The sequence below is a fragment of the Strigops habroptila genome, chromosome Z, assembly GCF_004027225.2.
Source record: "Strigops habroptila isolate Jane chromosome Z, bStrHab1.2.pri, whole genome shotgun sequence".
Classification (NCBI taxonomy): domain Eukaryota; kingdom Metazoa; phylum Chordata; class Aves; order Psittaciformes; family Psittacidae; genus Strigops; species Strigops habroptila.
In genome coordinates this window covers 484302-507285 of record NC_044302.2, presented here as the reverse complement: position 1 = coordinate 507285, position 22984 = coordinate 484302, and the positions used below count along the sequence as shown (strand labels likewise).

The 22984-nt window shown below is 40.8% G+C and overlaps 1 protein-coding gene across 3 annotated transcripts in view; it reads right to left on the bottom strand.

The window, feature by feature from the left end:
* VPS35 (VPS35 retromer complex component) overlaps positions 1–22984 on the bottom strand; it is a 29460-nt gene that overhangs the window by 6266 nt on the left and 210 nt on the right. Inside the window, exons 1-16 of one of the 3 annotated variants that reach the window (XM_030471042.1) lie at positions 16968–20777; positions 16207–16281; positions 15752–15848; positions 14859–14982; positions 13194–13376; positions 11840–12053; positions 10992–11075; positions 10406–10515; positions 7312–7408; positions 7074–7222; positions 6355–6562; positions 5675–5830; positions 3969–4091; positions 2848–3027; positions 1405–1644; positions 576–719 (exon numbers count right to left, since the gene is read on the bottom strand). In XM_030471042.1, the coding sequence (XP_030326902.1) occupies positions 576–719; positions 1405–1644; positions 2848–3027; positions 3969–4091; positions 5675–5830; positions 6355–6562; positions 7074–7222; positions 7312–7408; positions 10406–10515; positions 10992–11075; positions 11840–12053; positions 13194–13376; positions 14859–14982; positions 15752–15848; positions 16207–16221 (2124 nt within the window). In that variant the 5' untranslated portion in view covers positions 16222–16281; positions 16968–20777. Of the gene's footprint in view, positions 1–575; positions 720–1404; positions 1645–2847; positions 3028–3968; positions 4092–5674; positions 5831–6354; positions 6563–7073; positions 7223–7311; positions 7409–10405; positions 10516–10991; positions 11076–11839; positions 12054–13193; positions 13377–14858; positions 14983–15751; positions 15849–16206; positions 16306–16967; positions 20778–22984 lie in introns of those variants that run through there. The other 2 variants (XM_030471040.1, XM_030471041.1) reach the window with 2 other exon arrangements.

Genomic DNA, 22984 nt, shown 5'->3' with positions numbered 1-22984 from the left:
AATAATGACATTGGAGGGGATGTTGATCTCTACTTGATCAAATAGCTTTTTCACAAAGTTTACTAGTTATCTGCTAACAGAAAGTATATGCAACAATTATCGCAGATTGCAGATGCAGAATTTAAGCTGGTAAATGAGATGTCATTATCTGTTTCTCAAAACTAAAGCTTACACCAATGATTTGATGAACTCAGCAGTGACCTTGAATACCTGTCAGGACTTTCCTTCCCTTATGTACATATTAAGTTAGGTACCTGTAAAGTTAGATGAGCAAGTAGTAAGATTTCAAGTCCTAGTAAGTTTTGTTCTAATAAATATTTCCGGTATCTAAGTCCCACAGTATTTAAATTCATAACTAAATGGAAAACGTTTGGTGTTTTCACCCATTTAAGAATGAAGTTTTATCCCCAATTTTACTACCATATCAAGAATTGACTATTCTTACTGCCAGAACTTGTGCCTCTTATAACTATAGAGCAAGTTGAAGACATATGATTTGGAGTATAAGCATGAATGAAGAACTTAAAGAAATCCTCTTTAACAAGATGCAATAGAGAGAGCGCATTTCCACTCACCGCCTCATTTTCCTTTTCATAAAAGTAGATGTATCTGTTCAGAATTTCTATGAAAAGCTGGACTTGCAGAGAGGGGTCCATGCACTGATTTGCTATCTTCAGAGCCTTCTTTAGGCATTCCATCACTCTTTTTCCTCCATGAAGCTAGAAGGAGAAAAACAAAGGTTAGAAGAACTAACAACCTTAGGGAGCTCCAGTATCTCCTCCCTTGGCACATTTCCTGGTGGTCTACTACAAACACAAAACTATACAAACTGTGCAAACAAGCTGTCATTGAAAGCTTGCCTTAACAGTTTTAAGTCTTGTTAAATAACGCAATAACATGAACAGTTGTTGACAGCTCTCAATGAGACGAATGAACTCAATCTTGTAATACGTACACTAATGCCCACTTTGAGAAACAGATTTCAAACACTGCTCTTTACAATTACAACAGTTTATGTCGCCAGCCCTGAAGAACACACTATTTTTTTATTTACATTTAATTTCAATAATGTGTATCTTTAATTTGGAAGTTCAGTAGTTCACATGTAAACACATCTACAATAATAGACACATGCAAAATGCAGACTGTACTTTGACAGCCAGTCTTCAACTCCGCTCCAAAGCTTGCATGGTACTTCCACTCTGAAAATTGAGTTGTCTCCATTTTTGTATGTATGCAGCTTACGCTGCAGTGAGATTTGGAAGCTTTATACATTAGAATACATTTCAACAAAGTCTACATCACTAAGTGATATATCTACTTCAGAAGCAAGTGCCTTCAGAAGGAAGGCAGAGCAATGTTACTGAGGTAGGACGTGTTACACTGCTTTCCCTTTATTCTTACCTCCTCTCCATTTTTGTCAGTATTTCGGCCAGACCAAAATAGATGGGCACAAGTGCTCACAGCCCGGCACTGGTCTGGCTTCTTAAGGAGCTTAGAGGCTGCCAATGCACACTGAGTCCTCAAAGGCTCGTGGTTCTCCTCACTGAAGCACTTCATCCTCTCAAATGTCCCAATTATCAACGTGATTGCAGCCAGCTGCGCTTTTGAATCACTAATTTCATCTTCATATAGAGAGAAGGCCTACCCAAAGGAGAAAGCAAGAATCTTAATAACCGCTTTAGAACACATCAGCAAAAAAACCCAAATCACACGTGCCAGTGACAAGGCAGTGAAGTGTCCAGTTTTACATTAGTTAAAAGCTTCAGGCAGGAAAATAAATCTTTCATTAAGAGTGTCAAAATTACATTAAATCCACAGACTGGAAGTAAATCTTGCAAGAAATACTTCTTAAGTGGTCATAGTAAACAAATGTGATCCTACATATAATCTGAAGATTGAGGTTTTCCTCATTTCCAGCATCTGTTTGAATATGGAATCTCTGTAGCAGTAGTAGTCCCTGGAGAGCATTTGGTTCTTTAAAACACACACAACAGTAGAGCAGAAGTTGAGCGGTAGGTCAATGACCAGAGTGGGTAAAAACCATTGGCACTGCTGCTACATGGATGAAGAGCCTTGAGAGAAAACATGAGACTAAAAATCTTACGAATCTATGAACCATCTCGAACGGAAGACACATAATTGTCATGCTGCTCTCACCTTCAGAATTGTGCTATAAAAACAGCTGATACAAGACAGTGAGGAAAGGCTGAGGTTATCAACTACTTAGTTTAAGAATAAGGATTAGTAGCAGTATTAGAGGAAACATTAGGACAAAGCTTGCAACATGGATAACACTAAATACATTGGTTCCTTAACTGACGGGGAGGATGGCAATATTTTTGCAACAACTAAGGCTTAAGATCAAGAAAGAGGTTGAAATGGATTTTCACAGTACTTTATAATTGGTTTCAATACAAGGATTTTGATTAGCAAAGCCCAGCATGACAGCTGTGAACACTGAAAATTTTAGAGAACTTTCAATGAGGGCTTGTGGTCAGGACAACACCTGCTTGACAGCAGAAGCTGCGACACAGGCTTGGAAGCAGTGAAGGAGCATTTTATGTTGAGAAAGCTGCACTTCTCCAGTGAATCAATTATGCAAGTAGGAGGCAATATTGCAACATACCACATGTTGTCAAACAGTATTCAAATCAGAAGCAATGGAGCTTAATTCCACAGCAGCCTGGGAAGCAAGAATTAAGATGAGGAGTTTCTATCTAGTAGCATCAGCTATCAATAATTTCAAGATGTTTTAATCACACTGGATGGTTCAGTGTTCAGGAAAGCTACCCAGGCCAAATTTAAGGTAGCACACGATAGTGAGTGTAATAGTTGGACACTCACCTGGGACATGAATTCATAGGCCACAGTTTCATGATTCTCAAAGCCAATCTCTCCTGCAGCCAGTGCTCCTTGTAGGAAGAGACGGAGAGGCAGCTCTGCCAGTTCTGCTTTGATCAGAGCACTGATGGTCTGATGGGCAAACGAGAAAATCTTCTGGCATTTCTTTTCCCATTTGTCATCCTAGAGAAGAGAAACAAGCCCAAGCTTGAACAAGACTATTGCTACAAAAAGAATCTAAATTGTAACGAGATCTGTCAAATGCTCCAGTCTGTCTTCTGTGTGACACACCAGGCACTTACTGAAGCAGTATTGAGTGCCCTAGCAGTACTGTGTTGACCTCAGTGGGTGTTCACAAAAGTATTTCTTCCATTTACAAAAAGTTCACACCCATTTTTCCTACCAGCTCATAGAAACCTTCCTCACAAGTAATTGCAGTTACCACAGCCACACTTAGAACATAGCTAATTTGCTCAGTTAAATGGAGAAAAATTCTATTCAGTCTGGAGCATCAATCAGGAAGGGAAGAGCATTTTAAAACTTTCATTTTGAGGAGTGTTTTAACAAACAGCATTTTAGCTTATTTCCCCACAATACATCCTCCCAATAAGGGAAAGTATGTATTTTAGCTAACTATCTCAATCAGAAAGCATTAAAGGGCCAAGATGGATCAGTTATTGTTTTAGTGTGCGCTTTTGCAACTATTGTGTAAGTTAACCTACAAAGAAACACTTGCTTTTAGAAACATTAAAATAGCATAGCTACAGATTTAGAAGTCGATGAATTTCAATATCTGGATTTAAATTGGTTTCATGCCAGCACTTGAAGTGTCCCAGCTCTCTGGTCTCCAAGTAAAAACAACTCAGTCACCTTCATGAATAAACAACTAGACAATTTCCGCTTCACCGTTCCTCAAGTGCTGCGGTAGTATGAATTGATAAGAATCCTACTTAAGTTAGAAAGCTCTTTACTTTTACCTCAAGTAAAAATCTGCCTTTGAGAAAAAACAAACAAAAACCTTAGCATTCTACATCAAGTTTTAGCATAGCATAGCCAAACAAAACGCATTTTTAAGATAGCCCAAAAGACGCACGTATACAAGAGTTACCGAGAAGTCAACTTACCACTTTGGAGTTCTCTTTGTAGCGAAAAGCAAGCTGGTATGCAGCAAAAACCAATGGTGGCAGTGTAAAACGAATACGCTGGTTCCCACCTGCACCAAAGTGCTTCCGGGCAGTGTTGAGGATCTAAAACAGAAGCACTGTAAGCTTACAGCATTCTTGAAAATGTATTTTATTCACATCTATAACTTAGTCTGCACCCTATGGAATAAGAGCATCAGAAAGACATGGTGCCAGCCAGCATCAGACAGACTGCAGTATTTTGGGGGGACTACATACAAGTTGCTTTACTTGAACTAAATGTGTGCAGTCTCTGTATCATCTCTGCAAACTTTTCCTACAGCTGCTTAATTGTTAGGCAGCGCTTGTTGTACTATATTCATTGCAGATACATTTTAGATTGTGCAGCAAGATGGAAGTTGCCTGAGCTTGCATTTGATAATGATGTCAGATACATTCTGTCCTCAACTCAATTGAAGCTACAAAAGGACTATTTTTCCTTACAGTAGCCTGTAAGAACATAAAAGAAAGAAGCCAAGTTTCATGATACTCTGAACACACAAGTCTACAAGGCATCTCATACTCTGAAAGACTACAGCACTACATTCTGGTAGCCACACCTGCAACTGTTGCCATTTCCCCCTGCTTTTAGGTTTTCATTATGCTCATTAATGCTTCTTTTATTGCATTTCTCAGTTTTAAACACAAGCCACACATACAACATGAACATGACACTTCTTTGCCTTTTGCCCTTGTTCTCAACGTGTGGAGAGAGACTAATGAGCTCTCCTTGTTTGTACAGTTAGCTTCTCCCCTTCCCCTTATTTTGGGATTATTTCTATCCATTGATACAATTAGTCATGTATTCTTACAACCAGCATTCTTGGTAATTCTTGCTAATAGCAAGAACCTCAGGTATCAGAAATTCTTCAATCCATCCCAGGCAAGCTAAAAATTAGAAAAACCTGACTCCCTTTCAAAGGAGACAACTCAGACACGCCATTTTTTACACTAAAACTTCAGAAACCAAATCTCAGAGAATTTCTACTAGAGATCAGAGTTAAAAAGTGAGGGTTTTTAAGTGTCAGAACAATGATAGCTAGGTTACTACAGCCAGTTATTACCTTGCTTTCTAGTCACAGCAGTCCATTACCACTTTGAAACAAACACTAGAAGTGAAGCTCAAGTGTCCAACCCTACATACATTTTTAGATTACATGAATTGTAATTACTAGAATTCATGTAAATAACATGAGTAAACATTAATCTGTCATCACCCATTACTCACTCTATTAGACACTTTGGCTTGTAATGCACTAAGGTGTTTGAATTTGCATTTCAGATCTCTTCCATACAGAATGCATAATTTAAAGTAAAATACTGGGAAAGAGCTGTGAAAATCCCACAGTCTTGGATTTTTTCCTACTGTTCCTGTAAAGTAGGAAAATCCGATATAAGCATTTGTGATGCTGATACTAATATAGTTGCATCCAAACTGCCACCTTATGCTTTTAAGTCCTTATCTGCTTTTTTCCAAATACAAAACATTTCATACTAGCATTAAAGATGTCACACAATGTTCTCTACCAAGTTTGTAGTGCCAGAGCAGTGATGCCCAGCTCCCAGCTACACTGAAGTCTTGTACAATAAATAAAGGAAGAACTGACAATTCAGGGAACGCGAGCATTTCAAAGCACTAATGGCCATACCAGATACTGTTGGTCAGGGTCATCTGAACGCAAGAGATGAATAAATCTTCCCACAAGACTCTGCTCATCAGCAAAGTCCTCAGGGTCAGGATCTTCAGCAGGCTGATCCGGTTGATCCTGGATCAGCGTGGATACCAAATTCATGATAGCATCAACCTGTTAAAGGCAATAATAGCTCTGTTTAAACCCAAGTAGGCTATAAGCATAAGCTGAAGTGAACTGGGAGCATCTTTACAGCCATTCATAGAGCTGATGAAGCATGAGCAATGTCTGAGCTGGTGATGCTTTAGAACGTATTTGCCTTACTCCCTGAAGAACGGCCCTGCCTAGCGCAAGTGGGACAGCATAGCAGCACAGAGGAAGTTCAGATTCCAAAAGTACTATCCAGTCTTTTTCAGGTAATTTTAAGGGGGTTCAGGGTCTTTGTTCAAACCTAACAGAAACAGTCTCTAGGATGAGGTTAGGTAAGACCTGCAAAGACAAGATATTTAAGAACACAGGTGGACAAATTATCAAGTGGGATAAAGCTCTGCTACTAAGATGGGAAGAGAGGGGCATGCAGGCTAGGAAACAAAGCATGCCTTGCATGAAGTCTATGATTCTAAGTCACTTAGTATTTGTTTTCAAATCTTCAAACAGCAGTTCAAATACCTAAAATTTCAAATTAACTTATGTCATACCTGTTCTTGGGATACAATTTCTGTGTTATAATCCAATACATTGCTAAGCACGTAACAACTCATGCTCTTCCTGGACTCATAATCAAAGTATTCAAACAGTGGGTGAAAATGTTTTAGTTTCAGAACTGTCAGGATGTTGTTGTAAGTATCAACAGGGATTTTCAAAAGTCTAGTCAGCTCCTTTGAAACAGCACTGCTTGTTGCAATACTAAAAAAAAATACATGCAAAACACACAATTAATTAATAGTTCACACATGCAGACAGATTTAAAGTCTGTCTCAATACCAATTCTGATGTATAGCACAACATCTAAGCAACTTGCTGATAGGGAGAAAGGAAAAGGTATTAAACAACTTCTATCTTGCTCTTTAGGATGTACAGTGGAAAATGCACATTTTAAGTTGCTGCTAGCAGAAGCAGAGATTGTGGCTGCAAATTCAGCAAGGAGAGAACTCAAACGCTGTAAGGGATGAACAGATAATGACCACACACAGCTTGGCACAAACTGTGTACTGTAGAGTGGCACAGTAGGATTTATGCACAGGTGAGCAAGTCCTGGTTAGTCAGTAGTGTATAATGATCCTCTATAGCTTGGACCAAAGGCAGTAATCTTACACATCAAAGCATGTCTGCTATTTTGCTAAGTATGAAATGTAGAAGTTCAGATTTTAAAGTATGAATTACCACACCAGAAAGAATGCAGGAGACATTTACTTACTGTTCTAGATTAAGCTTGTTGAATATTTCCACAGTTGTCTCCAACACCTTATCAACATAGTCAACACGGTCTGGGTAGCATTTCATAGCCAAGTTAATGAGAGAAACTTGCAAAGATACCACATCCTCTGAGGGCATGTCCTGACGAGACTGAAATTTAAGACAGCACTGAGTGGATAAAAAAACCCACATAACTTGCAAAACCACCCCAAAACTGCATGCGAGAATACCCAGCATACCTGTATAACAGTAGCCACCTGCTGTGAAAATATGTCAAACAGTTTGATATCTGCTGGGATACCAGGTCCATCTTCACGATGTGCAAATAAAGCTAACCTGGTAACAGATAAACGAAAGCAACTTGGTCAGCGAAGTCTTTCGACTTCTCAGACACAGGCCAGAAAGAGATACTGACAGCAAAAGCAAGTCCTTTGGTATATTTGCAATCTCTATTACAAGCAAAAAGGAAATTAATGGAAATCAGAAACCTCAAGAGCAACTGAGCCTGGTAAATATCACTCCTGGAAAAGAGTGTCGACAGAGATGGCAAGCTGAAGAAAGAGCAAGAAGGACATTTCATAATCCCATGTTTTTCAGCTAGAGTAAGTGTTCTGTTCCAGCAGAGAAAGAGATATTCTACTCAGCTGATGGAAGAGCAAATATCCTGCATCTATTCAGTGATATTACTGAAGTCAGACATCCAGTAGCATTCTCTGCAAAACAGTCTCTAGAGAAAAAGCAGAAGAAATATGCTGACTTAACTGTGCTTTGTCTCCAAAGACATGTTTGGTACTCCCAATGTTTGCAAAGAGCAAAATATAATGTAAATTTGAAGTGGAGAAGAATACTTTTTTTTCCGGGAAAAAAAAAACAATGGAAGAGATCGGTACCCAGCAAGCATCCAAAGGATGCTGTAGACCTATCTCTATCTGTAACAAGAGAAAGTCATGCCAACCACCATTTCTGCAGAAATCAGACACAACATAAGAATCAGTACAGGAAGGCAAGCACCTTACCAAGGCTGCAGCTTAAAAAAAGCTCAGCATTGCTATCTTTGCTTTCTAATTGTTAAGGGATTATTCTATACTGAATTAGAGAAAGACCTACAAAAGTATTTATGAAAAACCACCCGATTAAAATTTTTTAAGTTATTAAACTTTAATTCTGAATGAACTTTGGGTCTGAAACAAAAAGGCAGGTAAGAAAAGGCTGAGGTGCCAAGAAACTTCACTGCCAGGAAAAAACAGACATTGAACTACTCTTGTATTTCATTAGGGTGGTAACAAGCAGACTTTCTAAAGCCAGGAACAATCACTGCCTTTTCTCAAAGGGACAAGGCAGCTTTTCTTGGCAACAGCTCAGAAGGTAAGGCCAGAATGCTACAAAGTATGATAAACTGCAGGCAGATGGCAGCGTAATTAAAAGCTATGAATGGTTTAGTAAGGCAAGAAAGATCCCAAAGCAGAGAGACTATTTGCAGAAAGATTCCGTAATGGGAAAGCCCCATGGGAATAGGGACTACAGCCTCACAAGCTTCCTCAGCAGTCACTGATGTTCAGTTTCAATTATCCTATATCATCTGAAATAAAGATGAGAAATACCAACAGGCAGTACCTCTATGGGGCAGATTCGCACCTTAACTACACAATACTGAAACACACAACAATTGCTCCTAACAACTCCAATCTAAACACAAGAACAACATCTTCCCTACACGCATGCGACAGATCCATCCCCCAATACTTGCACTAACATTACAGTCAAAAGCACAACTTGCCATAGTACAAAGATGATGATCATCACACCACCACACTTCTCCCTTTGTCCTATAGCCAAATGAGAAAGCTCTGGAAGACACTATTAGTGGCCCAACAAAACACAGTAGTGGTAAGTCTAGGAGGACAGCAGGCTCAGTCTTAAGTCAGTTGCTTACTGTTGTTTGTAACAATGAAAACTTACTGTGGAGGTAATACCAAAGCTGTTTAAGTCCTCTATGTAGACATGACTGCAAAAGCTACTTGAGAAAAACCTTGCAAGAATCACATTGCTATGCACTAATGTAAGCAAGAGGCTAGCAAAAGATTGTGACCTCTGTTGAAAGCAGTCACAAAACCGACAGTTTCAGAAATTAGACTGTTATAGGCAATGCATTTGGGGATTTGGAGGTTTTGTGTTTGGTTGGTTTTGTGGTTTTTTTTTTTTTAAGCTGTCTAAATTATGGAAAACCTCAAAAAGCCACAGCACCAAAGTGTAGAAAACTAACGAATTCCTGTGAACATCTCTGGATGAAGGCACAGCTGTTTCTCTGCCAAGTGCACAAATACTGAAAGATACTCCAGTAAGACTGAAGTCCTGAACAAATAGATCTGATGTAACATGAAGAAAACAAGCCACAGATTTGTTTTTACTACAAGATCCTAAGTTATACCATTCATGCTTAATATATACATGTTCCATCTCCAGACATTAGGGAAGACGAAACAAAACCACAACCACCATACTCACTGTTGAATGCCAGTAGGACTCAAGATCCCTATGGCAACTGAAGTCCATACATCGGTACATGGACCAAATACGCAAAGGAACATACATTTGTGGGCAAATGCCAGGACAAAGCTTTTCTGAGGCTTCAAAAAGCCAGGAAAGTGCACTTCCTTTCCACACTAAGAAACCACAGGCACTCACTGATAATCTGTGTTGCTTCCTTTCAGGATACAAATCAAAACTTCAGTTTGATCTTAAAGGTCTTTTCCAAACTAAATGATTCTATGATTCCTCCCCCATATTTGAATTCAGTGCAAGCAGTTTTAAGCTGTACCTCCACAGGAAAAACACTTCTGGGAGAACAAGCAGGAAGTTAGTGGTAAATTAAGAAGGTAGTTCCATTTCCCACTAACTCTTTTATGAAGAGGTGTTATGCTCTCTTACCAAAATTGCAAGGTAAAGTATCCTTGATATATGACTTAGCCATGAAGATTTTCAGGGTTTCACGAGATACTTATGACCAATATGGCTGTCAAAGCAGAACACTGCTACCACTTTAGATAAGAAACATAAATTGGTTGATACTAAATGGGTTGTTTTCTGGCTTAATCTGTTTACAAGTTTTAATCAGTCCTTAAAGCAGGTTTCATAGGAAGCTGTAAAAGCAGAGTCCAGAGGGCAGAAGCTATGTTATTCGCAGCCTTAATTACAGCTGATGGAAAGACACAGAAACAGTGAAGTCACATGATACCAAAAATGGAAAATTTTCAAATGCTGAAAGAATTATCATCTCCTTGTGCACAATGCAAACTTAATTTTGAGCCAATTTCCACCCCCGTGGTCACTCACCTGTCAATTAAAGCAATAATTATATTTTTCACATTCACATTTTGGTGCAGCTCAGCACAGGCTCTGAGAAATGGGTTCAGGGTTTGGAGGTGAAATTCATCTGGAAAAACCTGAAGTTTTAGATCAATAGTCATCATTAGTTACCAAAAAAAAAAATCAAATTGAATTTGCCAATTGTTACACAGCAGTAAAATACAAGGGAGAAATTCTAAAGCAGACAGCCACAAAGTAAATATGGACTGGCCTACCAGTGCTTTAGGGCTCCCCTACCTGACCATGACTGGGTAAATGCATGAAGCAAGAGGTGCAAGACAAATGGGTAACTTGAGGGACCAGCTATCTATTATAATTCATACTGCGGGCACTGCAGCTCAGATGTTTATAAGCTTCTGCAGCAGAAAGAGCACAAAATCAATTCATCTCCACTCTGCCCATCTGTTAAAAAATATGGGATAAGGCACCAGGTAAGAGTCCCAGTGATGAAGTTTTCCAGTTCATGAGGAAGAGGTGAAAGCCTGAATCTGACTAAAAATAGAGGAAAAGTGTCCCTGTGTCCCATCACTGCAATTGAATTTAAGCAGCTCACCTGTATGATGCACTCCATGAGGTACTCCTGAGCTAAAGCATCTCTGCAGTTAACAACTTGCTCCAATATTCCCGACAGAACAATCTGGAACAGGAGAAAGAGTCTTGCAGTGATTTGACAATTACTTTCTAAGTTTATATTCACACTTGCACATTTAATCCAAGCAGAGCAGTATTTCTAACATTTCTCAGCTTTTTCTTTACTTTTTCTGATAAAAAGTCCCAGTTTTCAGCAGTTCCATCCTTCGGGGGGGGGGGAGGCAGGGGAGAAAAAAAAGTCTCCTGGTCTCAGACATCTGTCCCTTTCATACACTGTACAATCTGTAAACTCTGATTTAGAAATCAGGGTTACTAGCTTTGCTGGCACATACTACTACTCAGTCTCAACAGCACTGCTTAAAAATATTTTTCAGCAGCTATATGGTAAAACGTTCAAAGGACAAACTTCTAAATAATGTACTTGCTTGACTATCATTCCATATCATAACAGTTCTCTTGAATCCTTTGGGAAGCATAGCTTCCTTTAACTTGTAAAGTCTACCACAGAACTCTGTATGCGTACAAATCCCTTAAGCCAACTCATTCTCTAAGTAAAATGGGAATCAAGAAGGAAAGTTTTAAAACTTCTTGTCAACATTACACACAAACATATAGGAAAAATGCAGCCTCATACACATTGCACAGCTTCATTAGCCTTCAAAACTTTTCCTCAGGTGAAGAGTTTGAGAAGCACCAGGACTACTGAACTTTTAGCACAGCTCAAACACTTCAAGCTGCCTATCTGAAAGTTCAAACTGGTTTCATTTGGAAAAAGTAAAAGAAGTCAAAAAGGATGGACAGACATCCTACCTGTTTATATCGTTCCACATTGACACCTTCCAATTGACTGAGGCGAACCAGGTTTGTTCCCACTAGGATTCTGAGTTCCTGCCTTTCTCGCTCCCTTTTCTCCCTGTCCCGACTATGGCCCTGGTGTTGCATTCGCACCCAAAGTTTGTTCATCTCAGCAAAGTTCAGCAGCACAAAATCCATTGAATCACTAATGTCTCCAGTGGTTTCTTCACTGCAATTGAGGACAGGTTAGGAACAGGAAAAGCTTGTCAGAGGTATTCATCCTTCCATCTGCTGAACATCCCATTTTAAGAAGGTAGGAGGGTAGGGAAGTGTGTAGTGGGCTCATGAGAAAGTTTCATACCTCCCTTGTGAGAAACCTTAGTTCTGAAAGAGAATTCTGCTGTGGTTTAAGCCCAGATGGTAACTCAGAACCACGCAGCTGCTCGTTCACTCCCTCCCTTTTTCTCTCCCACTGGCTCCCAGAGGCACGGGGAGGAGAATCAAAAGAATGTAAATCCCACAGGTTGAGATAAGAACAGCCCAGTAACTAAGGTACCATATAAAACTACTACTACCACCACTAATAATAGTAATAAGGGAAATAACAAGGGGAGAGAATATAAAATGAAAAGGGGAAAAGGAAAAGAAAACAATAAACACAAGTGATGCACAATACAATTGCTCACCACCCACCAACTGATACTCAACCCAACCCAAGCAGTGATCTGGGCCTTCTGGGTGACTGCCCCCAGTTTATATACTGGGCATGACATGCTGTGGTATGGAATACCCCTTTGGCTTGTTTGGGTCAGGTATCCTGTCTCTGCTTCCTCCCAGCTTCCTGTGCCCCTCCTCACTGGCAGAGCATGAGACTGAAAAGTCCTTGATCAGAGTAAGCATTACTTAGCAACAGCTAAAAACATCAGTGTGTTATCAGCGTTGTTCTCAGACTAGAGCTGAAAACACAGCACTGCACCAGCTATTAGGAAGGAGAAAACTGCTACAGCTAAACCCAGGTTCACACCCTGCTTTGTGAGAAACCTTAATGGACAAAATACCTGTTAGAACTCAACAGACTTGGCAGATCTACTTATCTCAAACCCAAAGAAAGTCATACAGAAAATTTAAATAGGTTATGTTTAAAATAATTTTTTAAAAATTCTTCCCTGTGAGGGTGCTGAGGCGCTGGCACAGGGTGCCCAGAGAAGCTGTGGCTGCCCCATCCCTGGCAGTGTTCAAGGCCAGGTTGGAGAGGGCTTGGAGCAACCTGCTCTAGCGGAAGGTGTCCCTGCCCGTGGCAGCGGGTTGGAACTGAATGAGCTTTAAGGTCCCTTCCCACCCAAACCAGTCTGTGATTCTATGATCTTACTCTGCTTGCTCGCCTTCATCTGGTAAGATATTCCTGGTACATTGCAGGAGATAGTTCCTAAGAAAGAGGCCTCTAAGAGGATGCTGTACTCCACGGCACATCTCCACCAGGTCTTTCAAAATATCTTTCCTGGACTGTGGAAATGACTTGACATAGACAACACCCACTGTTATCAGGAGATATCTGCAAAAGGCACAGAATCAAACAATAAATTATAAATAACATCATACTTACAGGCAACAGTTCCTTTCCTCCATCCTGGCAGTACCACCAAAGCACCGAAAGCAACATAGCATCATCTAGGTCCCATAATTTTGCATATTACATTAGCTTTCAACTCCTGTTTTCCTCTGCCAGAGAACACAGCAAGTCTGAACAGCCACCTGGCCTCATCACAACGCTTTACACATTGTATCTTTAAATGTTTAGCATACATCAAGTTCTGAATGCTCTCAGATTAGCTTGCCTATACTTCCAGCAGCCCACTAAACTGGAAAACATCTCCGACACACATAGATAAGTAACCTGTTATGGACAAGCAGTTAAGCCTCTTTCACACTTTAGTATAGCAGGAGAGTTATGCTCTTAAGAAATCCCCAGGCCTGTACTCATTCCTTCAGCATCTTTGTACCAAGTGACAGGTAGAAGGGACATGCAAGATGCAAAGGGCTGATGCTCCAGTGTATTGAGTCCCCTTCAGCTTAAGAGAAAAAACAACACTCAGAACTTTCACATATTCTGTTTAGAGGCCTCAAGCCTCTGACGCCTCTGTCCCCTGCATGGATGTGCACAGAACCTTCCTGAAAGCACCAGAAATGTTCATGAGGGATAACGAGAGTCAACATCAAGCAGGCAAGAGGACAACTCAAACGATTATGCAGAGGGGTAAAGACATTGTAGTAGTCATTAGCCAAACTCCAGAAACTGCATGAGGATGCAGCCTTGGGTCTCCAAAGCCTCTTCCTGGCATGAACATAATGTCAGGAATTAATAATAACTGCATTACCAAACAAAATCCGAGTCCTAAGTCTGAATATCTAGATCTACTCCAGCCCAATGGTCATATATTTAAAGATAAGCCTGCCAATATCTTCTCTAGCATGCTAAAACCAAAAGCACATATTCAGAATGACAAAGATTTTTAAAATTAAGTCACAGATATTTTCAGCTTCCTTCTCACACTTCTTACCCTCCAAGAGACAGACAGTTATGAAGCATCTGCTCTGTGTTAGAATCTAAGACTCAGATCCTCAGGTACAAGTTCATTAACAGATAATTGAAAATGTTAATAAATGTGTAATCAATCTTAGTGATCACAAAGTGGTACTTCTGTGGTTGGTAATCTTCCACTAGTACTGTGGTACTCATCTTCTACTGACCAGATCTTTACCCAAAAGCCAACTTTTTTCCAATCTCAAAGTGCTTCCATCTTGGTCATGTGCAAAACCAACACACTGGCAGGAAGAACTGACCTTCTAAAGCTGCACTCTTGGCCTAAATCTCAGAAGTCTCAAGCAATCCTCTCTTAAGATATGCAGAAATACCACTCACCATTGCAAACTGCATTCTTGCTATCAAGCAAGAATGCAGAGTCAATCATTATCTGAACCCAGAGTCTGACCACTATTAACTATTTTTAACACACAATAACATATACACACTTACAGTCTTGGAATAATATTTCCAGCGTACTGTACTAGCTCATAAAGGTCTGCCACTTTCCTTCCTTTGGCAAATTCATCTGTCAGGTAGACTTCCAAGTAGTGCAGCTCATCAGAAATTGCCATGTCTTTCTCACAGTTAAGGATTTTAATTTAAAATATCTACAACAGATTTACATAGTAATTTGCTCATTCACACTAAAAAGGAAAGATGCTGTACCAAATACAATCATGCCCAAGTAGGTAGTACTTCTGAAACAATAATCGCTATTGGGATAAACATGCACAACTAACCCTAAGCCTTCAACTGTCAGTTTTAGCGTATTAAAAAAGGGAAAAAAACCCTAACCGAGTAAAAAGAGCAAGCAAATGAATGTGATTGAACAAAGCATCTAAAGTAACTGCATACTATACCTTTAGAAGAACATCAGCCACACCTGGAGAAAGCAGTACTTAAATATATTCACATTCTATTCCTAAGTCTCATTAACTTCTTCAGATACACAGTTAGCAAAAGTAAACACACTGAGGAATTGACTTATGGTTAGAAGCTAATAAAATAAGAAAGGGCAAAAACAAGTTGGTTTTACAGATTTTTGGGGTATCATACTGCAAGCAGAGTTGTTTTACAGAGCTGATATTTTTATAGAACTAGACTACTGAAAGCTCTCAAAAGAAGATACAAAATACATTAAAGACTTGCTTTATACCAAAGGGAAAAGATGAACTTACACAGTGAGCAAATAAGTGTATATTCTCCTACAATATATTCAGGTAACTAAATACTGAGGAGAAAAGTGCTAGTAAATATGAGATAGACAAAACGCCATTGTACCAAAAAAGCAGATGAACATTTCATTCAGCACTTCAACTATTTGTTTCCTCTTCAAAGGATACAGAGCTCATAATAGCTCTTTGGAGACAACATAGAAGTCCGCAGCTCACCAAGCATGTTGGAAGCATGTTTCAGAGCATCCATGAGCTTGTTTTTGTCCTGTAGAGGATGAGAGAATATTCTGTAAGAAATATTAGGCAACTACAGTATTTTAGAAAGCTACACTTTTAGCCTTTTCAAAAAGCAGATGGAGAATACACACTGCCAGCAGACCACCGTTGGAATTCTTCTTTCCTTACTTCTTGCCCAACACCATCACCTTACTGAAAGCCACAGTTTATTAGGCTGCATATAACTTAGACTTATGATGCACATCACCTGGCATCACAGGATACAAGACAAACTTCTAATCTACCACCTATATATAGGGTTACTTTTCCTCACAGTACTGGAGATTAGTATCGATTTACTCCTAGCAGACAAAAAGCTTCATTGCATTTTAAAGTCACATTCTTACCAAGCATCTCTTCATCTGGAAAGACTGCACCTTCACAGCCTGAATGGCTTCATCCAGGAGTTTTTCCTGTTCATCCTGAGGAGACTGCTGTGTTATTGGCTGGAAGGAAAAAAAAAACAACAACAGAACAAACAAACAAAACCAAACAGAACTCAGTAATTTTTATGAAGCTGTTTATGACTTGATTCAAATCAGATTCCCGCAGTTTAGAATACAGTGCAAGTGACACTGCAGCGTGACCACTCAAGAGTTATCAAACAGCTGTGTGATATGTAAGGGAGAGAGCTCCCAGGACTCCACAAAAACCTCAGGTCAGGGATGAGACTGGTTATGAGTAGCCTGCGAATGCCACTGCTTCTTGGAGTGCAAAGCCAAGGGGACTGAACAGGGTCAAATTTTACCTTCTGACATTTAGAGGTCAAGAATCCAGTGTAAGATCTGGCAAGAAAAATCTTCAAGAGAATGCGAAGATATCACTATGCTGAGAGGAAGCATTGTTACTTCTTTACACTGAGCTTCAAAGCAGAGCCCAGACTGCAACACACTGCAAGTGCACAGATGCTTTCCTGTACTCACAATTCTCAATTACCTGCTGTTTGAGCCACAGGACTCTATTAAGCACAAGCTTCAGATAAGCACAGGACGAAGTACAGTCAGTGCTTTCTGGAAGGTAGAAGTGACTTACAAAAGGAAATAGAAAACTGAAGAGAAGCAACAACTCTTCATGTCCACTACTAATCCCAGCGATCTCTTCCTTTTACCTCTCCTCAAAGGCCTTCAACATCTTTTGCCTTTCCAAGGATCATACTGCATTTCCTCATGATTCAGAGGGTATCCTCTTTTTAACTGTATCTCAGTAACAAGCTAGTAGGCTACGAGGTACATCATCCTAACATTCTTAAAACTAGTATCCTCAGTACCAACTCCTCCCACACACCCCATGTGTGCAGTCCCCATAAATATCTTTTGAGCACTGAGGTTAAAACTGAGGTCTTCATTAAAACAGAGAGGCTTTAACTTATCAGAACTTCCTGGTTACAGAGCACTGCAGCCTTGGCACACCTCTGTTTTCTCCCATATTTAATTAGGTTCTTGTTCGGCAATTGGAATCTCCCTAAAGAGACACAGAGAGTATTTCCCCCTTGTTCTCCCCTGTACCCTTTTCCACATACAGAAAACAGACAATGCCAAGCAACACTCTTCTTGCCTCCACTACACCCAAATAGGCAGTGAAACTGCCCTTGAAGGTTTTCCATCACCCAGCTAGACAAAACCAAGGCTGATCTGATCCGACATTGGCGATAATCCTCCTTCAAGAAGGAAGTCATAGGAGATAAAGGTTCCTTCCAACCAACACTTCCATGACTCAATGTGCCTCAGTAATATTCAAACCATGCACAATAACTAATTAACAAGTCTATTTAATCAACAGAAAAAGCCACCTATGCTAATTAGAGTGACTGCACATCTTACAAAGCTCTCTCTATAATTAATAACAAAGTGCAGCTCTTTCAAGAAAGAATTTAAACATAAGGCAACAGTAGCATCCATGGCTAGATGACCCTACTTCCCAGGCCATTCAGTAGGTACAAACTCTTAGAAAACCTCCAGCTGTGAAGCAAGAATGTTCTGCCAGCAAACTTTGCTTCAATTGCTAAGCTTTGTTCATTCCACAACAGATCGGAATTTCAAGGAACCGAAGACGACAGTGCTGGGACTAGTGTGCAACAAATATCAAAACATCATGTAACAGACTTGCTGAATTATGACTATGACAGAACATTTGTCATACTCTACCATCCCCTGAACCAACACTAGTGTTTTAGAAAAGATACGTCACTACTAAGATGAATGTCATATGCTGTAACCACATCAGATCTCTATATGTTAAAGCACAGCCAGAAACAGCACAGTAATGTTGACACTAACCATGACTTCCCATGCCCCCTTCTTCTAATGGGCATTAAGCTTACACAGCCACCAGTCCTGCTCTGCCATCCCCAGTTGTCCACAGGGCTGAGTAGTGCTGGGAGAGCTGTTTAGGCTGTAAAGCATCAAAAAAGCTAGAAAACTAGTCTAGCTGATCCACAGTTTACCATTCACCTTACAACCACATAAAACATTGTAAGCAGGATTATGAGAAGGCAGCCTTTTGAGAGCAACACCAAGTTAAAACATTTATTGAAACACTTACTTGCTACAGCTCCAAGAAATGGTTGGCAGAGTACACGTGCATCACTTTCCTTACTTTTGGTGTGAAAAACACTGGTTAAAGTATAATGGCTACTATGAGTTTGAGACTGTGCTTTACATGATACCAATAACGATCTCATCAGAAGATATCAATATCTAATTGAAGGTATACACTTTCTTATGCAACATTAACCACTGCCTTTTAGCTACAGCTAGGGAACTAATAGAGTTTCAGAGTCTTGCTGTCAGACCTAGCTTTCCCATTTATAATGAACCAGAGTGAGCTTTATACCAAATTCTGCCTGCATCAACAGAAGACATTGACAGTATTTCCATTTCTGCTCTAAATTTGAGCAGCAAGGCCCCATGCTGTATTCAACACTGGGACTGTATGAAGTACATGACTGAATTCATTGACAAGCAATTTCATATTACTACAAGAGATCAAACTTTTTCTTCTGTATCTCTTAAAGATTAAGACTAAAATCACATTTGTATCTGTTCCAATATGATGACTGAGAAGGTGACTGGTCTAAAGAAAAATGTCTGTACTACAAGGGTACTGTACTTCATGTCTAAAGAAAAGGCTGTATTGGCATTGTACAACCGCACATTAGTGAGATAACCTACCACTGCCACAAGCATATAACAGAAGCAGTCTGAGGTGGTGTTTGTAACAGCTTCACTTCTATATGAAGAGAAAACATCTTAACACCAGCACCACTGAACAAGTTCCAACTCTTTCTTACTTTTCAAAGTTTGAGTATTTATCAGCTTACCCTTTTCCTTCTACTTCAGAAAGAAAGATTCAGAACGACAGAGGTTTCCACACATGGTTATTATCAAGTGACACACAAGATCTCATCAAGATACACATATCCTGATACACACACCTGAAGTTTGAGGAAGTTGTGGCAAAAAACAGCTGAAGGAAAAAGAACATACAGTAAAAGCCTACCAATCACAGTTAGCAGGGCACACACCAAACTGGAAACTAGTTCTTCTGTCAGGTACAATGTTGAATAAAGCTGGTTATGTTCTCTATCTTTCACGTTAAATTAGGAACCTAATAATAAAAGATGGCATTTTCAAGTGCTATTTTACCAAAAGAATGCAACTGTGCTGTGGAGTCCTATGCCAACCTGCAAACAAGAATCTGGAACATAAGCTTTTGAAGCAGATTTTGACACTGGAGAAAAGCAGCAGTACTCCATAATCAAGGGACACAATGTTCTGGCTTGTCAACAACATGTACAATAACGTATAAACTCTTGCATGAACACAAGATAAACAATTTACAGGCTTTTAGAAATGCCTGAGCCTTACCCCCATTAGATATATTGCAAATGTTGAAGAAAAAAGGAGAGCTGATGTGAACACGGTTTTCTGCTTTACTTGTTCCCTAACCTTTTTTCCCCTGAGAAAAGGTTTAAACCATGACAAGCAACAAGGAAGCAAGGGTCAGAGAACTGCGTCATTAGCTGCACTATCAGCAGGGGTTGAGGGGAGCTGGCTTTTGGTGTGCAGGGTTTTTTGTTCCTTTCAGGTTTCTTTGTTGTTTGGGTCTGTGGTTTGTCTTTGTTTTGTTTCTAAGTTATGTCTGTTTGGTCGGTTGGTTTTCGTTTTTGTTTTTTGAATAAATGCTAGTGATCTGTAAGTTGCCTTGGACTTGGAAAACAAGATTATATTTTTTTAACCCCAAACTAGCCCGGGAGAAGTCTACTGCATGGCTGATAAGAGTGGGTAATACAAGTTACCCTGCAGATAACAATTAGAAAAGTTTATTATCACAGCAGCAAACATAATTCTGGTCCATACCTTTCTTCATAATAGCTTCGTAATATTACATAATAACATATGTAATATTCTTCAACATATGAAGTAAACATTACACCTATTGTGTAGAATTTTCTTATTTTCTAATAGCTCCTTTGGAAGACTTCGTAAGATCCATACTTTGTTTCATACTTGATTTAGCTGCTATCTGTAGTTATTTTGAGTCAATGCATGACTAGTTACAATGCTCATTTCACCTACAAATCTGATAACTTTCAGTACTCAAGAGAAAGAATTACATAGTATTGAAACACAGCAGAATTCATGGCAAGCTTATGAGCGTACCAAACAGCTTGAATTCTGGCTATACAGGTACATTAAGTTGGATGCAGAGTACCAATAAAACAAGTAGAAGGTTTTGCTTCTGTTCCATTCTAAAGTGCATTTGCATCTAATCTCCAAACGATTAAATACTTTTCTTTACATAAGTGATGTGCTCACAACCTGTTCCACATACGACTTTTCCTTCTGTTTACTCACATGCTTGTGCTTAGTACCTGCAAGGTCCTACACCTGGGTCGGGGCAATCCCAGGCACAGCTACAGGTTGGGCGGAGAAAAAATTCAGAGCAGACCTGTGGAGAAGGACTTGGGGGTGTTGGTTGACGAAAAGCTTAACATGAGCCGGCAGTGTGCACTTGCAGCCCAGAAAGCCAACCATATCCTGGGCTGCACCAAAAGAAGCGTGACCAGCAGGTCAAAGGAGACGATCCTGCCCCTCTACTCTGCTCTTGTGAGACCTCACTTGGAGTAATGTGTGCAGTTCTGGTGTCCTCAACATAAAAAAGGACATGGAGCTGTTGGAGCGAGTCCAGAGGAGGGCCACGAGGATGATAAGAGGGCTGGAGCACCTCCCGTATGAAGACAGGCTGAGAGAGTTGGGGCTGTTCAGCCTGGAGAAGAGAAGGCTGCGTGGAGACCTCATAGCAGCCTTCCAGTATCTGAAGGGGGCCTATAAGGATGCTGGGGAGGGACTCTTCATCAGGGACTGTAGTGGTAGGACAAGGGGGAACGGGTTCAAACTTAAACAGGAAGTTTAGGTTAGACATAAGGAAGAAGTTCTTTACTGTGAGGGTAGTGAGGCACTGGAATGGGTTGCCCAATGAAGTTGTGGATGCTCCATCCCTGGCAGTGTTCCAGGCCAGACTGGATGGAATCTTGGGTGAGTTGATTTAGTGCAAGGTGTCCCTGTCCATGGCAGGGAGGTTGGACCTAGATGATCTTAAGGTCCTTTCCAACCCTAACTATTCTATGATTCTATACTGAATGAGATTTATCCAAGGAGGTTTTTCTGCCTTCTCCCAGTTGGATTTATTAGGACTACTACCAACCAGTTACCCTTGAGATATTTAAAATGAACACTACCCAAGACAGAAGATGGGTTAGCTACAGAAGCAGATCAGGACAGCTGCCAGCCTACAGGTGAAGCCTGGGTATGCACAATGCAATTCCATAAAAATCACTGAGCTGCCTGGAAGTCACCAAAAATGCATAAGCATTTTATACCACATAGGAAGCATTATTCTGCAATACCAAAGGCAACTCCAGAACCATTATATATAGGAGCTCAAAGATGGACCAGAGAGAAGAAAATATTTTCCACATATTTAAACTGGTACTTACTGCCACAGGAAGCCACAAGACATTAACAAGAATGAAGGGGCTGGACTTTGTATTCAGGGGATGGTCAAGAACAGCCAGAGCCCTCTTAAAATCAGTCTTGTTAAAGGTACTTAAACATTTATGTAGATTTAGCATTTCACATCACCTAAGCAAGTTTTTTCCATTCATCTCTCAAGGAACATTACAGGTTTTGCCCCGTCCACCTCTAGAGGATGTAGTATTAAACTGATAAACATATACAGAACTTGAAAGTCTGTCCCAAAAACCTGTGCAATTCCTGCTTTTCAAAGCTTGCACTTAGTTTCTGTCTCACTGCCTAGATACTATTGCTACTGTTTATACTCCACACTTAGGTCAATTAACATGCTGTGATGGTTACAGCAAGTGCTGCTTAAAGTTTGATTGATTATTAAATGCTACAGAAGACATACTAATAGGCAGACTTTCAGTTTTACTAGGAAACTTGGTTGTCCCCTTATTTTTACTAGAAATTGAAAAGCATTTCTCAATAAAAGCTATTTCCATGTTGAAATTTCAGGTTTGCCTCTCTAATAAACACCAACATGTGTTCCAGAAGCTCTGTGCAGATGGGCTCAGCAACGCAAAGCCACCTTCTCTGCAGAAGAGAAAGGACGTTCGCTAGGACAGTCTGAAACCGCAGCCGTGGACGGTCAGGAGTAACTGCCCCGGGGGGAGGCTGCGATGCGGACAAGAGAAGCGCACCTGCACGGCGCCGGAGAGGACACAGCCCGGGGCCGGCAGGAACAGCCCGCTCCACCACACCTCAACCTAGGCCACAGGTGCGGTAGGGGTTCCCCAGCCAACACACCGACCGCCCCTGCGGCCCCACAAGCGAACTCGGTGCAGCCCAGCACGGCAGTGACTACTCTGACCCGAGTAGCGGCGGGCCGCGGGCAGCCGTCACCACGGTTCGAGCTGCTACCGCGAGCATCGCAGGCCCAGCCCTCCCCTCAGCCCTGCCCGGGCCGGGCGGCGGCCTCCGGGACCGGCTCCGGTCCCCGTACCCCGCGAGGCCCGCCCTCGCCGCCACCGGGCGCGGCCGCTGACGGCGCTCCCCAGGAGGAGCCCCCGGGTCCAGCCCGGCCCCGGGCGGATGGGCCTGTCCC